The 17313-nt window shown below is 53.6% G+C and overlaps 1 protein-coding gene across 1 annotated transcript in view; it reads right to left on the reverse strand.

The window, feature by feature from the left end:
* Positions 1-17313, reverse strand: part of PLXNA1 (plexin A1) — a 119586-nt gene that overhangs the window by 66651 nt on the left and 35622 nt on the right. Inside the window, exon 4 of the mRNA XM_051788910.1 lies at positions 2083-2223. Coding sequence (XP_051644870.1) covers positions 2083-2223 — 141 coding nt within the window. The remainder of the gene's footprint in view (positions 1-2082; positions 2224-17313) is intronic.

Below are 17313 nucleotides of genomic sequence, written 5' to 3' on the forward strand. Positions count from 1 at the left end.
ATACCATAGACAGACCCAGCACAGACTCACCCTGGCCCATTAGCAGGAGGCAGGAGCAGCGAGCAGGTTGAGCCCCTCACAATCGCCCCCTCCTCTCCCAGGCCCAGGCAGCACATTTGTAGGCAACACATCCACCCCAGAGATGCTTTTACCCCAACTAAGTTCCTTTCATCGTTGCATCTTTGCAGGGTTTGGGAGTGGGCTGTGCAGGCTCAGCCCCACACCGGCTCCCAGTGCCAGCCGGGCACCCCACGGCTGCTGCAGCCCTGCTCCGAAAGGGTTACCAGTTCTTTATTAATTGCTCCTCCAGATTTGATTAAAATCCCCTCATTCTCCAAGCCCTTCGAGCTCTGTTACAACTGTTCATTTAATTACTTTCCACCAGCACTCTGATAACACCAAGCGTAGTAGGGAAGAGAGTGGGCTTTATTAAGGAGAGGGGAGGAGAAGAGGGGTGACAGGGAGGGGGTGCAGGGAGCTGCCTGTTCGCCTGCTGCGAGGAGCCGGCAGCACCGAGCAGCTGCCCGTGCTCACCACACTTGTGCCTCAGTTTCCCCACTGCTCCCACGGGGCAGGACTCACTCGTTAATTAAAATCTGCAAACTTCTCTCCTGAAGGCTAAACCTGGGGTGTTCTCCCTCCTCACAGCCCAGCAGGACACAGGCTCAGCGTGATGTCTACAGGACTGAGATAGCCGACCAGTCAGTCCCCCTGGGGTGCATACAGATGAGGATATCTGTAGTGTTCCCTTTTGTTTGTCCCTGGCATTCCTTCATGGTGACAAGGGCATTGGCAGCGGGTCCCTTTCAGGCAGACCCTACACAGACAAGTGCCAGCTCCCAGCAATTGTGGTGGCCCCTGGGGGAGATTCCCAGTCCAGGTCAAGACCCCCAGTCTAGGTCAGAATAACTGCCCCCTCGGCATCCACTTCTCCACCATCTCCCCCGCAGAGGGGTGGCTTAGCTGAGTCAGCCCTGGGACAGACACACAACCAGCGATGGAAACACAGCCCAGGACAGTGGCATGGAGGAGCCAAAATGCAGTTTCTGCCCCATCTGGAAAGCCACATGCTTCCAGCAGGAGAGCAGAAACCAGACATAGGCACTGGAACGAATGAGGAAAGGGTTCTGCTGTCCCCACAGGGCTGTCTAGACAAACCCATGTCCCTGCTCCAGCATCCTTCCCCCTCCCAAGCCCCCAGGCTAGCAGCCAGGAAGCTGTTACACTCTGAGCTCTCCTGGCAGTCCCACTCTGCACACACCTCTGGTTAGGCAGAGGAGCTGAGGTGCTGCGAGGCACAGGCACATCATGTCCCAGCACAGCCACCTTGTGTCACCCCACCAGGCATGGCATGTGTCCCCACTGGCACCACATGGTGCCACCATAGTGGCATGAACCTGCATCATCCCCTCCAATGCATCCCACCAACAGATGAACTCACACCAGCAGCTCTCCCACAGGTCGTGAATCAAGCAAATGCCCACAAAGACAACCAAAACTTCCTATCATGAGCCCAGATCGTGCTGCCAGGATGGCAGCACCAGATCCAGATTAGGTCTGTACCTCCAGTAGGCTCAGCACAAGCAGAGGCAGGGACCAAGGGGTGCATACCAGGGGTCTGGGTTTGCACCAGCCCATGTCCCCTCTGCCCTGTCATGCAAAAGCAACTGCTCCAGAGGAGAAAAGGTCGTTCAGAGCAAGGATCTCCTGCTAGCCTATAAAACTCTTGCTCAGGAGGGGATGGCCAGAACAGGAAGGAGGTTTATGGCCTTGCAGAAAGGGAAGGGTCAGGAAACCCTTGTCCCCAGGGACCGTGGGAATTTCAAGCAGCTGCTGCTAACAATTAATGCCTTGGGACAGTGTTTCTGCAGAGAGGAGCAGGGAGGAGCTGTCCCTGGGATCCCCAGTCCCTGCAGACAGGAGCAGGAAGGAGCTGTCCCAGGGTCTCTAGGCATCCCCAGTGCCAGGAAGTAAAGGACAGACCCCACCAGGGAGCTGCCCAAAAGGCTTCCCAGCACACAGGACTGCAGGCTGGAGCTGCAGTGTGAGTTGCTAAGTCAGGAGAGCAGAGGGGGCTCTTACCTGTTTCTCAGTCATGGCGTAGATGTGCTGGCGGTCAGGGCTCAGCACCAGGTCTCGCAGGATGGAGCTGCCCTCATGGGCCACAACATTCTCGTACTGCAGAGCTTGGTGCTTCCTCTCAGCTGGCAAGTCCACCAGGATCTGTGGGAAGAGCAAGGAGGGGTGAGCATGATCCCACAGGCACCTCAGCCCCCACCCAGGATGTGGGATATGGAACGTGCCCCACTAGGGATGCTGCCTGCTGTCCCACACCAGCGTGGCCATGCCACGCCCCTGCCGTTCTGCAAATGTCCCGACCCTTTCCTGAAGAGCAAACTGCAATGTCTTCTTCCCTTTACTGCATTTGTCTGGTGCATTTGCATCACATTCATGCTGATGGCATTCATCTCCCTCCAGGGAGCGAGGCCACAGTCCCTGGTTCTCACGCTGCACCCTTCTACATGCTGCCCTGTTCCCCCACTGCTGCTCAGCCCCAAAGCCCCTCCAACTTGTAGCATGGAGCAGATGAGCCCCCAGCTTGCAGCAAAGCATCAAACCTCATTTTGCCACAGCAGTGCCAAAAGCAGCTTGCACATCACAGGCAGGACGCTGCAGCGCACGCAGGCAGGGCTTGCATCTCCCCATCCATCAGGGAAAACACTTGGGCTCGTGACCGGGGAAGTCAAGAGGGTCTCAAGGAAGTTTGGGGTCAATAGAGGTTCAGAAAGAGCCTTTGTTCCCTGAGCAGGAACACAGCGAAGGATTTAATCCCCTTATGGCTCACAATTACGTTAAAGCTCTTCCTAAGTACACCAGTTCCTGGCTGTACCAGCGATAACCACATCAGGAGGCACCACGGGGCTGGAGGCACACACCACACAGGGGTGTGTGCTCTGCACTCAGCTCTGCTACTTGACATAACCTGATTGCCACCCCTGCAAGCCACAGATACTTCCTGCTCATGCCATCGATTGTGATACCCCCAGATTAGGGCTGTCCCCTGGCACAGGGCAGCCTCAAGGGAGGCAGTGCCAGAGAAACGGCTCAGGGGGTCTGGTCTGCTCCTATGGGATGGGATGGGATGGGAATCATGCCAGCAGCACATTCTGCAAAAAGCCCAGTAACAGGCAGTGAAGCATCGTGCCCAGAGAGACAGCACAAACTCTGCCCAAGATCAGCTACGTGCTGCTGCTGGCACACACAGGGACCTGGTCCAGCACCTCCATCTGCAGGACTCAGGATCCTCCCACAGCAGAGGGGCATATCCATTGCTTTGAAGAACCCCCCAAGTGTACCCCACAGCCCTGCCCTGGTCATTGCACCCACTCCCACGGCCCAGTACAGCCTTGCACCCCCGCAGCAGCCACTCCAGCATCCCAGCCACCTCGTCCCTCTTCTGCAATAAATTGTTGCCAGCATTTGCACAGTTCCCAATCAGGAGGATACGGGTCGGGAAAGCAGGATCCCGGTGTGCAGCTGATTAGCATGGAAATGTATGCGGCTCACAAACAAACCGGCCCGTTTAATTAGAGCGGCGCCTTTGATTCACTGCCAGCCTCCTGCATGCACCAGCCCCGGATTATTTTTAGGCAGTTTTACAAAACAAATGTATTTAATTAAGAAAGAGACCCCTGAGCAACCAGAGAGAGATGAGTCCTGCATAGCAGTGAGCTAAGGGGCCACCCTCTCCCCAGGGATGTGGTGACCGGGCTTGCAGGGCCAGGCTAATTCTTGGGAGCCCACAGCACAGCCAAAAACCCCCTGTACATCCCTGCACAGGACTGAAGAGCCTTTGTCACAACCCAGAATGGTCCTAGTACTCACCTGACTTCACAGCATCCTTTGCTACCACCCCTGCACAGACTCTGCTCCCCATCACCCCCACACTTGGTACCATTGTATGCTGGGGAATCCAGAGACCCCTAAAGCCTCTGTCTGCCCTTTGTGCAAGGGTATCTCGTTGCCCAGATCCATGTTTGTTCCTACTCCAAACATCAGAGGAGGTCAAGCCCCTGACACCTGTAGTACAGGGCCATGTGGCACACCTGCCCTGCTGTGTCCCTTGCTCAGTAGCACCCAGCATCACCCCCAGAGCCCAACCCTGCCTCCCCACATCTCCTCATAGGTTGCTCCCCCTCCCAGCTCTCAGTTTGTCCCCTACAAAGTCCTGTCCAAGCCAGCTCTCCAGGGGAGGGTAACAGGGAATATCCCCCCCTCCCCAGCAAGGCAGCATCTCCCCACCTCGCTATGGCAATGTGACAAACACACCTTTCCAATCCTTTTATGGGCCGCAGTTGCGGCACAGAATAATCGATGGAGTTTTACCCTGGTTCTAAAATAGATCTATGGCTGGATGTCGCACTGGCAGTAATTTTTAACTAGCGGGGTAATTTCCCCATTACATTATTGCACTGCGCAGTGCTGGGAAAGAGAAAGAGATGTATTAAAAAAACAACAGACATGAAGCACTTCCAGTTAATTTGAGGCTCCAGGAAGAACCTAAAAATACTCTCAGTAGTCAAATGGGGCTGAAGCCCAGCCTGACACATGTCAGGATGCTCGGGGGGGGGGGGGGGCGTGCACACACAAGAACCCTTCTCTCTAGCACCTCTCCCCCTGCTAAGGATACTCTGTAGGTGAGTTTGGGATTCAGGAAAATGAAATTTGGAAGACCTGGTAATCAAGTTGTTTTCTGGTTTGCCAAAGTGCAGGGCACAGAAGGAGATTCTGAGTTAGCTCATGGTCAGGAAACACATCCTGATGATCCTCCATAGCATGATGAAATCATAGAATAGTTTGGGTGGAAGGAAGCTTAAAGATCATCTAGTTCCAACCCCCCTGTTCCAATTACCTGATTCCACTATACCAGATTGCTCCAAGCCCCATCCAACCTGGCCTTGAATATTCCCAGGGATGGGGCATCCCCACAGCTCCCTTGAGCAACCTGTGCCAGTGACTCACCGCTTCCACAGTGAAGGATTTCTTCCTAATACCTAATCTAAATTTGCCCTCTTTCAGTTTAAAGCCATCACCCCTTGTTCTATCACTCCATGCCCTTGTCAAAAGTCCCTCTCTGGCTCTCTTGGAGCCCCTCTAGGGATGCGAAGGTACTCTAAGATCTCCCCAGAGCTTTCTCTTCTCCTGGGTGAAAAACCCCAACTCTCTCAGCCTGTCTCTATAGCAGAGGTGCTCCAGCCCTCTGAGCATCTTCACAGCCTCCTCTGGACTCACTCCAACACTCACTCCCTCACTTCTTATGTTGGGGGCCCAAGAGCTGGACACAGCACTGCAGGTTGGGTCTCTTACAAAAGCAGAGGGGCAGAATCCCCTGCCTGGATCTGCTGGCCACTCTGCTTTTGATGCAGCCCAGGACATGGTTGGCTTTCTGGGCTGCGAGTGCACACTGACATCTTGTCAACCAACACCCCCAAGCCCTTCTCTGCAGGGCTGCTCTAGATCCATTCTATGCCCAGCCTATGTTTGTGCTTGGGATTGCTCTGACCCAGGTGCAGGACCTTGCACTTGGGCCTTGTTGAATTTCATGAGGTTCACACAGGCCCCCCTCACACAGGCCTGTCAAGGTCCCTCTGGATGGCATTCCTTCCCTCCAGCATATCAACCATGACACACAGCTCGAGGTCATCAACAGACTTGCTGAGGGTGCACTCAATCCCACTGTCCATGTCACCAACAAAGATGTTAAATGGTGCTGGTCCCAATCCTGGCTCCTGAGGAATGCCACTCCATCTACAGCAGATAGACCCCAGCATTATCCCACGCCAAGCAGGACCTAACTGCCCACAGTACCCATGCCATGCAGACAAGAGGTGGGAACCCAAGTGTCAGGGCCTTTTCAGCGGGATTAGCCCAACATGAATTTACCCATCCTGGCTGGCAGGAAGAGGATGGGCTGCTTGGATTATAACATGGCAGAGCAGCACAAGGGATGCACAAGGTGCCTCCCATCTCCTACAGACACCGTGAGGGACCACTTTCCTCCCCTTCCCTGCAGCCACAGGGTAGCTGGGGGCAGGGGAAGGGGGAGAGGATGCAATTTAATCAGAGCAGCCCCCCTCGGAAATACACTCCTTCCTGCCCACCCTGCCTGCCTTCCCACTCGGGGGAAAAGACATTTACCATAAATAAATAAATAAATAAACATATTAACCTTTCTCCTCATCCTGACGCTGATATAATTACCCAATACTAATAATTACTCACACTAATTTCTCGCTCAGGATTCCTGCCCTCGCTCCTGCCTGCCTCAGGCTGGCTTCAGGCACCAGCTCGGCAGCACTGCCTCCTGCCAGGAGCTGCAGGAGCCCCAGGGGGCAGCTGAATCCCAGGGCTGAACCAAGGCAGAGGAGCAGGAGTGAGGGTCGACTTGTGGGGCTGCTGCCTTGGCAAGTACGTTGAGAAGACCAGAGGCATGAAATTATAAACACCCTGCTCGGGTGATTCATCTCAAAGCAAGCCCAGGGGCTGCTCTGCCAGAAACCCATGTGCACACCTTCCTTGCCCAAGCAGGGAGCCCACCCCACAGGGTGAGTACCCAGCACAACTGAAGAGGGAAGGTTTAGGACCTGGACTCCCATAAGCTGAGAACCCTGGCAAAGGAATGATGAGGGAAAGGATGGGCTGCAACACCCCAACTCCCAGGGACTGATGTAACGAGTGACTGTGCACAGCACGTCCCAGCTGGGCAGATGCAAAGTCCTCTACCAGGAGATATGGAGAAGGTTTCTGGGCATGGTCTTGTCTGGGCTGGAGAAAGGAGTTGCCATCCCATACAGGGTTTAGGAGGAAGAGAGCACTCACCTCGCTAAAAAAATAGCTCCTTCCACTGCAGGATGCTTCTCCCCTGGGAAAGACACCCTTGAGGCTTGTCCAGGTAGGGAGGCACCTCCCTACTGCCACAACCACTGTCCAAACTGCCATGGGGCAAACCTCCCAACATCCTTATGGCCACCAGCAACGGGCACAAGGCAGAGAGGAACATCTCCCCAGGGCCCATTTTTGGAAAGACAGGCAGCAGCCATGACCTGGCAGCCACCCAGCACTGGCAGCGGGTCCAGAGGAGGACGGCAGTGGATGACAGGGCTTTACAGCTCACCCTCGGCCAGGGACACCAGGTGGAGAGGGAGAAAGCACACAGTCAGAGAGGGAAGGCAGCTGCAGACATGCCAAGGCTGCTTTTGGATTTCACATGTGCCAGCAGACGTCTGGCTGGGGTCTGGGAGTTGCTGGGGTGGGCCACTGGCTCCCTGCAGGACCAAAACCACGTGTTTGGAGGCACATAGAGAAGGTCCTCAAGAGACCCCATCTCACCACAGGGGACACCTCCTAAGCCCACCACCAGGAAGAGGGGGCTCTTCACTGCCTCGCAGCCACAGGCTCTCCCACCCCCATGTAACATCTCCTCACCTCCAGGCTCTCAAGCCCCCATCCTGAGTCCCAGGCAGTCCCCCGCAGACCCCTCCTCTGGGCAGGAGAAGTGCTCAGCCAGGCTTTGTACTCTTATCTGTGCAGGGCTGTGATTAATTCGCAGCGGCTGGCAGCAGCTACAAGAGGAGGGCGCTTTTGCCCGCCTGCCACACTTCAAAGGCAGGGACTTATCTGCCTGAAACACACTCGGCAGCCTTTTCACGGGGACCCTTTCCAGTTCCACGGGGCTCGCACGGTGCCGACGGGCAGCGTGAAAGAAAGGCTTATTTACGGGAGTGCATTTCAAAGCCTCCCCTCTTCCCTCTCAACACGCACTGGGGAAAGCAGAGAGTTCCCCAGCCCCAGGGATGTCCACTGGGGACAGGGATTGAGCAGGCAGGGACAAGACAAGGCTGCGAGGAGACGATGCTGGAACGAGGTCCCTGTCCCACCTCTGTCTAGCTCCACAGCACATCCCTGAGTTGGGAGGAGGAAAAAGCTTTGACATGGGTGGAGGGCAGAGTCCAGCCCCAGAACTGAAACCTTCCCCTCCCCATGCCACTGCTGCTCACGGTTGAGGCACCACTGAAGTCCCAGGCTCCCACACCCAAATCAGTGAGTGTGCAGCCCCTCTCCATTAGAGTGGGGCCATGCTAATGCCCCCAACATTCTGCTTTGATTTTGGCACCATCCACCCAAAAGGCATAGGGCAAATGTAACCAGAAAAAGAGCAGGTCCTGGCAGACCTCACCCCCCAAATCATGGGGCCACCTCAAAGAGGCAACAGAGGACCCAGGGCAGAGGTGACAGCTGCCACGAAGTGTCACACAGCACCACACTGACAAGCCTACAGCTGGAAAAGGTATCACCTGTGTCCAGCCAGTGGGGCTGGTGGGGAAAGTGACTCCCCTAAAGTGTCAGCCTGCACAACCCCTCCTGGCACACAGCCTGGGCTCACCCCAAGCAGTGTAGGGATAGGGACACCAGCTGTCCCTCCACGTGCCTTCCCCTGCTAGCCATCCCCCCAGGACCAGCAGCTGCCACCCACACGTCTCTCCAGTTTCCAAAGAAGGCAAAGGGTTTAAATGAAATTCCTGGGTCAGCTGCTCTGGGGGGACACACACTCCTCTTTTCCCCCACACTGAGGAAGGTGCAGCAACAGGCAGGGCCAGGAGCAGTTGTGGGGCCATAGCATCATCTGTCCTGTGGGCACAGCTGGTGGGGACAGGGAGTTGGGTACTGTTGGAGAGGAGGGTACTGGTATGCCAGGGGTCAAGAGCAGGCAGGAGAAGGCAGTGGCTCCTGCTCCTTCCCAATGTATTGTTACCAAACTTCAGTGTCCAGGGGGATAAGGATTAACCTCCGGTTTTGCTCAGATAACAAGGAAATCATCACTGGGATTGCCTGCACCACGCTTTACCAGGGCTCACCCTACAGCTGCTCTGTGCCACAGGGCAGGAGCCAGGCACCCAGAGGAAGGGTACAGGCAGCTGGTAGCAGGGCCATGGGCAGGGCTTTGGGGATGCATCTCGCAAGGACTCTCTCCTGGAACTGGCAACAGGACGGGCCCCACGGAAATATCCCAGCTATGCAGGGCAGGCTGGCAGCCAGCACCCCTGTTCCCCCCAGCTGGCTGGCTGGCCACTCTCTCTGCCACCCCACCAGCTGCCTGTGCAGGAATGTACCAGGATCAGACACATGCCTCCTACCAGACAGGCAGGCAGCTGCTGGCTGCTCAAACCCAGCAAAGCCAGGTCCTGTCCTCCTGACCTCCTCTCCCAGCAGGAGAAGGTTTCACTGGCCCCTCACACAGGGTTGGGATGCTCCTGCCTCATCACTAACCTGCCAATGAGCAAGGTGAGCTGCCCTGATTGCATTCAGTGAAACCCGTTCACTTGGTAAAGACAAATACAAGCAAGACTTTTGTCCTGGGCCCGACATTGCCCTGAGTCAGAGAATATTGGGACTTTAATCATTTTGGTAAAATAAAGCAAAAAACCAAGGAGATACTTAATTTAAATCAATGCTCTTAACAGCAACAAATACCAGCCAACCCTGGCAGACGTGACACTGGTTGACAGTTGGTCTCAAAGCACACATTACAGCTGGTGTGCCATCCCCAGGCAGTATCCTGAGCTTGGCCACGTGGGCTGAGGACAGATGCACTCACTGCATCTTTCCAGGCAGGTGGGGTGGGAATTGGGTGAAGGTGGTGGGGTTTGCCTTAGGAAAAGAAGAAGAGAGAGGGAGGCAGTGGGGTAACCCTGCTCAGCAGGCCCCCAAAAACAGCACCACCTTCACCAAAACTCCTCAACCACCTTTTTCTTTCATTTAAACTCATTTCCATCTTTTCCTCTTGTTCAGCCACCCACACGAGTGATGCTCCCCTAAGCCAAGTGGGCTCAGCAGAGCCAGCCAAACCAGTACCAGCCCACACAGCACGGCATGGCACAGCACAGGACTGACCAGCTCCTCACCCACCGTCTACAAACCTTCCCAAAATCTCTCCTCACCAGGTCTGCTACCATTGCTCCATCAGCAGGACAGGAAGTACAGCCCAATACCCTGTTCCAGCAATTAAGATGCTGTCAGAAAAATCCTTTCCATTCTTTTGTACCAAAACTGAACCGCTGGAAAGAGGGAGCGAGTGCCAGGGTACTGCATAGGAGGAGCACCTTTGACGGAGTCAAACACAGGTGCAGAAGGAACTGATGGATATAACAAAGTGGTGGGAGGAATTAAAGTCACCCTACTCCCTGGGAGCCACATGAGGTGGGATGGGTTAAGGCATTTGCCCCACTTCTCTCCCCAGTAGCTCCCCAGGTCCCATCCCCCCAGCCCCCAGCCCCACGGCTGCTCCAGCAGTCTCGAGTCATTGATTTCTCAGCTTTGCCCTTCAAAACCCTCTTGGCTCAGAGCCCAGTTCATATCGTCTAGTCACTCAGGAGCAAAATATCTCTATTATTATTGCAATTATTTCCCAATCAGCATCGCTCAGGGCTGAGGCGGTCAGAGGGGGACCCGACAAGCAAATCAATGGGCAGCCGCTGCCCGGGGGCTGCGGGGAGCGGGCGGGAGGTGCTGGCAGCTGCTGAGTGGCACAGAGGAGGGCAGGCAGAGGACAGGGGACCCCAGGGACCCCTCCATGTGATGCCATGGCCCGGCAGGGTGGCAGTCCTTGGTCTTTGCTGACTGTCAGCCAAGCAACAGTGATGCAACTTAACCTCTGCACAGAGCGTGCACAGAGCCACTGACGCTGCACACTCTGCATGCAACGGAAGGACTTTACCTCCAAGGCTAAAGAGAACCGACTGGAGTTCCAGGGTGTCCCTGGGAGCAGCACAGGAACTGCCAGGACATCAGTTCCTTGGGGTGGGAGCAACAGAGCCCCTCAAAACTACTCCTTCAGCAGCACAGAGCCTGCACCTGACTGTGCCCATTCCAGCACAAATGTCCAGTGAAATCCCAGCACCCCATCCCACCACAGAAATGTCCCACTTGGGGGAGAGGAACACATGCAGGCAAGAGGGTCCTGCTGTTTTTCTCAAGCCTTGAGAAGAAAGGACAGAGCTGTAGAGGTAGGAGAGCCCTGTAATGGACAGGCAAGGAATTTTAGCCTTGCAAAACAGAACGTAAGGGCAGAAAAAGCAGAGCAAAATGCAATGGGGATCTTCTCACTGCATCCCACCGTTCCTCTTTATGTAAAAATAACGCCCTGGGTGATAGCAATGAAGGGCAAAGCACATCACAGAAATACCAGATTATTTTTTCCCTCGTTCATTAATTACTGTAGGCATCCCAAGTGTCCCAGCAGGCCCCAGGCATGAATGGCATGAATGAAGCCAGGGTAATGTGTCACTCTCCTGGTTCCCACAGGACTCAGACTGCACGTGACCAGCCTGGGGCGAGTTAATATCTAAACCAGAGAAGGCCCTGGGAAGGCAGCTCTCACCTGAAGGACTCAATACTGAGTTTTCCAGACAAAAGCCATATTCTCCACTGCCAAGGCACTGATTCCACCAAGGAGATCACATCCTTCTGTCCCACAGGGACCAGCCTGAACCCTTGGCTACTGGTTCCCCTGACACATAGCCCATCACCTCACCCAGCAAGCAGTGCAGACCCAGAGCTGCCATCCCTACCCTCTCCACAGCTTGGAAGTTGATATTTCTTCTGCAAATCCCAAGCATCACTTATTTACCTCTTAATGATGTCGCTCAGCTCTACAGGGCAGCATAAATCCTCTTTCCTGAGCCTCACTAAGATTCTTGCCCATGCAACCAGACCAAAATAACCCCGACATGAATGCCAAAGGCTTGTCCCACCACCCTCACACTTCTGGCTACTGAAGACATGGAGCCATGGCCAGGGGCTCAAAGCCTTGCTGCCTGCCAGCAGCGATAGGGACCCTCCCGTTACAGGGGAAAAAGGCAGGGAGGAGGTATCAGGGCGTCACCAGGGACACAGCAGGGAGGAAGTGTGAGCTCCCAGGGCTGCAGCACAGCTGGAGATCAGCTGGATCCTTCCTCCCCTCTTGGCTCCAGGAAAATAGCTGTTTCCTTCCTGGTCCCTAAACAACACAGCAGTGAGAGAGGAGCTGCCTGAGGACTAGGCAGGGGCTGTCGGTCTTGCAAACAGAGGAGCCAGTGGCAGGAAAAGCCAACACAGAGGAGGGCTGTGGAGGGACATACCCCAAGGGGGAAACTGTTTCAGGGTACTCTCCCTGATCAGGTCCCCTCCCACCCCAGTGTCCCCCCCAGCAGCCCCACACTCAGATTCAGCACCAGTCAAGCCCCTGTTTCAGGGCGGCTGCCTGTGCAGGGCATCATGGCTTGTGCCTGAATTTACCCATCCATCAGAATCCAATGCCTTCTGCATCCCCACCTCAGCAGCTCCCCACTCGTTCAGCTCCAGCCACATAAGTGCACCAGCTACTATTTCCACAGCGTGAGAACCAAAAGCCATTTGCTGCAGCAACATATTGCAGCAAGAGGGGTGTAACAGGAATGAAATTCACTGCCTGTTCACCTCCACCCAGGGAGAAGGACAACACTGACTGCACAAAGGGGATTCGGCTTCACCTGTTTGACACCAGCTTTAATCCCTTCCTACCAATCAGGCCTCTTGTTACTGCAGCTCTGGGCTCTTCTAGCGTTTTGTCTCCATGGTCAAATCACACCAGACTGCCCAGGAGAAGCTGATAAGCAATAAATGAGCAGGGTCTAAATATGCAGGGCACAGTGACATTAAATAATAACACCCAACAGTCAGCGGGACCGGGCAGCCAGAATTTCTTACAGATTCAATGACAAGATCATACATCACACGATGTACTTCATAGGAATGTAACCCATGACATCAGGAGAAGGTAGAAAGTTAGTCACACCTTTCTTTCCTTTCCTTTTTTTTTTTTACTTCTTTAGATCAACAGCTCCACTATCAACACGCCATGATCAAAACTCCAAGTTCCACCTTTCCTCATGAAACAGTCCTTGCTCGAAACACAAGCACTTTCAAGATTAGAGAAGAAATCCTCCAACATTCCATGGCCAGTGACACCTACGATAACAGCCAGCTGAGCTTGGCTTCGCACTGAGCACACCAGAGTGCCTGCAAATATTTTGCTTTCAATTGACTTAGGCCCTCTCACTCACTCCGCCTTGAGCTCTTGATGTGCTTGCTAAATTCCCTGTTCTTACCTTTCATTCATATTTTAAAGGGTTCATTCCCACACCCTAAACCTGACCCTCCTACACCATTTCCAACCTGGAAAGCCACATCCCTGGTTACACTACAGCCTCCTCCATGTCTCCACAAAGCCAGCAGAAAGCTATGGGGCCGTGACTCCCTCCCATGCAGAACTCAGAGTGAAGAAAATCACTTCTCTGCAGTGGGTTCTCTGTTCAAAACCAGGATGGAAATTAGGCTTTTCAGTCTGCACACTGGAGCAATTTCGAAGGAGAGATTGAGAAGATTTAAATACAGAGATTGCTTTCCCTAAGGATGCTGCTCAAGATATTTAAGAGCTCAGGTTTTACACAGCATGGATTTCCTTTGGCACCGATGCAGAACTCCCTGCCCCGCTTCTGCAGGCAGCAATCCCTTCTGCAAGCAGCAATCCCTGCTGAAGGTTGTCAGGGAGCACAGGGACACACTGGCCAACACTGAGCCCATCACTGATGGCAGGGCTCACCCAGGGGTATAAACTAGGGCACAGGGATGCTGGACCTTACCCTGAGCTTTCCAGGTGTGATAGCACTCAGCAATAAATCCTTATGATCTCAGCTCTTGCAGGTCCATGCAATGGAAAGTTAAAATCCCAGCTAACTCCTTAATGAATTACTCCTGGGAATGCAGGGCTGCTCTCTGAAAGCCCAGGTCTTGCTAAGACCAAACCACAGGCCACATTCAAAATCAAGTTCTCAGAAGATCTTTAAGGAACACCTCCCACCCTTCCCACCATTCCCACTGCTTCCAGGGGATCTCAAGTGGAGCTGCTACCCACCAGGACTTGCCAGCACCGTACCCAAGGAGCTGCTCCCACATGGCACTGAGCAGCCTGGAGAATGCCGGGCAAGGGTCACTGGCCCAGTGCTGGGAGCAGAGATGGGACAGGCACACAGTCCCTGGATAAGGAGCTTTATCCTGAAATGCAACCCTGGCAGGCACCCATCACATGCCTGAGTATCTGTAAAGGGAGGCCAAGGGGTGGGAAATGACGTTAATTAAAGTTTTAATTACTGTAACCAAACGAGTAGTATAATTACTTTATTCTCACAGAGACTTCAAACTGATTAAGGACCACGTGCACAATCTTCGGGTTGATGTGGTTTTTAATTAAATGTGCCATCAAAGACAGTGAGAGGGGTGGGCAAGACAATGGTTCAGCCCTTCCTGAACCTCCAGACACCTCATGCAAGGAGGGAGTCCAGGATGGCAGAGGCACATGGGGCAGCAGCAGCAGCAGCATCCAGTGCCAAAGGCCAAAGGTAACTGCCTTGCAAAGACTGAAGCCAGCAGGGTGCACACCAACATCTTGAAGGAAAAGCTCCTCTCCTATACATCAGCCCTCAGCTTCACATTCCCCCAAAACATCTACCTTTACAAACATTTGCAAAACAGCCCCACATGGGCACTGAAAATATTAATGAACTGGTGCTGCCAACTGGAGGGAATGATTAAAAAACAATTTTGCAAAGGTATCCTTTTCAAATAATAATAATACTAAAAGACAAAGCAGTAAAAATTAAATTCCCAGTCCCCTACCTCAAATAAATAGTATCAGAATTTGAAATGAGACATAATTACCCCGGCAAGGTTAAAGCTGCTAATGCACACGGAATACAGAATCACCATCCATCATAATCATATCTCATATCGCAGCCATTATTTATAATTAGGAGGCACAGTTTAAAAAACACATAAAGACGCCCATGCAATGCAGTAATTCTTCTGTTATTGCTCCTGGAGGGCCAATCCTGCTCCGATTTGTGGAGTCCAGGACCAGGCAAAAGTAATTCCCCAAAAGTCATTCCCAAAAAGCTCCTCTCTGGGAAGGGAAACCCTTCTCAGCCCACCTGCAAGCCCTGCCTAAGTGCCATGCTGTCAGCAGTAAGGCACAGCCAGGCTGCACTGCGCCCCTTCCAGCCATTTCAAACCCAAGTAGGCTCACAAAGCATCCAGACAGTCCTTTTCCCTTAACTATAGCGATTTACAGTTTTTTCCCCAAATGTCAGTGCAGGAAGAGTAGAGTGGAGCAGACAGTAGAGCCACAACCCAGCTCAGCAAGGCAGGAACATGCAAAGGTGGGCTTTGCCTGGGCTTTTTCCACTGCTGGGTGGTTGCTATTTTTTTTTACCTATTTTCGAAACCACAGAACGAGTTATAGCAGGAGCTGGAAACACCAAAAGCTAACCCCAGAGCTGCTGAAAGCTGCCCTCCTTTGAAGCGCGGGCTTTGCAGGCTGCCCCCATGCCCCAGTGAAATATTAACAAGCTTCCTGCAAAGCAGGAGGAAATTACGCTTAATATATTCTGGGGAAGTCCGCAGACAGCAGTGCCTACGCGGCAGAGCCTGGCTCTAGAGGGACCTGCCTCCAAATCCCTTCTCCTGCCAGCAACAAGGAGCAGCCAGTCTGTAGCCCTGCAGGGACATGCAGCAGCTCCATCACACACACACACACGAGCGCTGAGCAAAGCCTTTGCACACATAAGCACAAACCCCTGGACATGGCAGGATACACAGCTGACTCAGAGCCCCAGGAATCTGGGAGACGCAGATTTGCACCCTTTGGTGACAAAATAGAAAGCAACAGTGGTTGGAGAGGGTGTCCGGAGGACACAGAGCCGTGATGGCAGAGGTGACAGCAAAAGCCCAGAGATGAGACCACAGAAAGGACACGGACACACACACACACACACACGCATGTAAATCTAGGCTACAGTGTTTTTAGAGATGGAAAAGCAAGCTGGGTTAAGGAGAGGGAGAAGCCGAGGCATGGCCAGAGAGGCACAAGTGTCCAGCTCAAGCAGCCCCAAGAAGGAGCTCAGCCCTCGGCAGCCCAAGGGGAACAGCTGAAGCCGACTCGCCCCACCAGTCTCATGACTCTTACTCACAGCAGAGCTGCACTTTCTCAGAAGTTTCACTAAGCTGTAAAACAAGAAAAAAATAACAAGAAAAGGAAAGGAAAAAAAAGCCAAGAAAAAGACAGCTTGCAGATGCACATACAAACACATGCTCTCCAGAACCCAGGAAACACATTTCCAATGAAGGTTGCCGTAACCAGAGCGAAACACCAGCCCAGTTTCCAGTCAGAGTCCCCTTACCAGGGGCGCCAAGAGGGGCTCTGTGCAGAGCAGCACCACGTCACTGCCACCATAAAAAGGAGGGACAAGCCTTTTTGGGGTTCAGGCACTGTGTCCCACTTGGCTGTCAGCTCTCCAGGGCAGGTGAGTCCCGGTCTATGCAACTCATCATGAGTGACAGCTCTGACCACTAGGGCTGCAAGCAGGGGACAACAGGGTATCTCTTGGGTCTGCCCTGAGCATTTTCCAGCTCCCCCGCTATTTCAGACAGTCAGTGCACTGCCCAACATGCCAAGGATCTGCAGTCTTGTAAGACTGGATAAGTTTGGGGAAGACCACCTTGGGGATGCCAGAAAGGGGATGCTCACCACAGGGCTATGGAAGAGTATTACAAAGGCAAGGGAGAGTGGGTCATCCCCCCACAGCCAGTGCCTCCCCAAGCCCTTAAATGGTCATCAGCACCTCATCAGGCTCTGGGTGTCATTCTTAAGCCATCTCATCCCTGACACCACACACCAGAAGGACTTTTGACACCAAACGCCAGAAGGACTTTTGACACCACTGGCAGCTGAGTTTACCACCAGCAAAAGAAGCAGAGAGGAGGAGGTGCTTTGCAGGCTTGGGCAGAGGATCACTATTTGCCCTTCCAAGTGCTGAAAACTAATCCCCCCCTTCCCCCTTTTTATCCCATTGAAAACTTGACAGAACCTCCTAGCGCTTTGCAGTTGAAATTGGCAGGTCTTAAATTAATTGACTGCAATTTTACACAACAACATGTTTAGCTGCGAGCTGGCCCAGGGCCCGCTTGGCTCGCCACCGCTCCCCAGACACTTTTCAAGCAACCTCCAAAACTTCACAACACATCGAAGGCGAGGCGAGCAGGCTGCCAACGTGACCTGCTCCCTGCCAAAAGCCAGCCCTGCCTCCCTGCGCCCCCACCCCGACCCTGATCCAGCTCCTCCGGTGTTTTCCCCCACTCTTGTTAATGGCTCGTTAAATTATTCTTGTCGTCTCCGAGGATTTT

Source organism: Manacus candei, unplaced genomic scaffold, assembly GCF_025592945.1.
Source record: "Manacus candei isolate 608988 ecotype Guabito, Panama unplaced genomic scaffold, ASM2559294v1 h1tg000025l, whole genome shotgun sequence".
Taxonomy (NCBI): Eukaryota; Metazoa; Chordata; class Aves; order Passeriformes; family Pipridae; genus Manacus; species Manacus candei.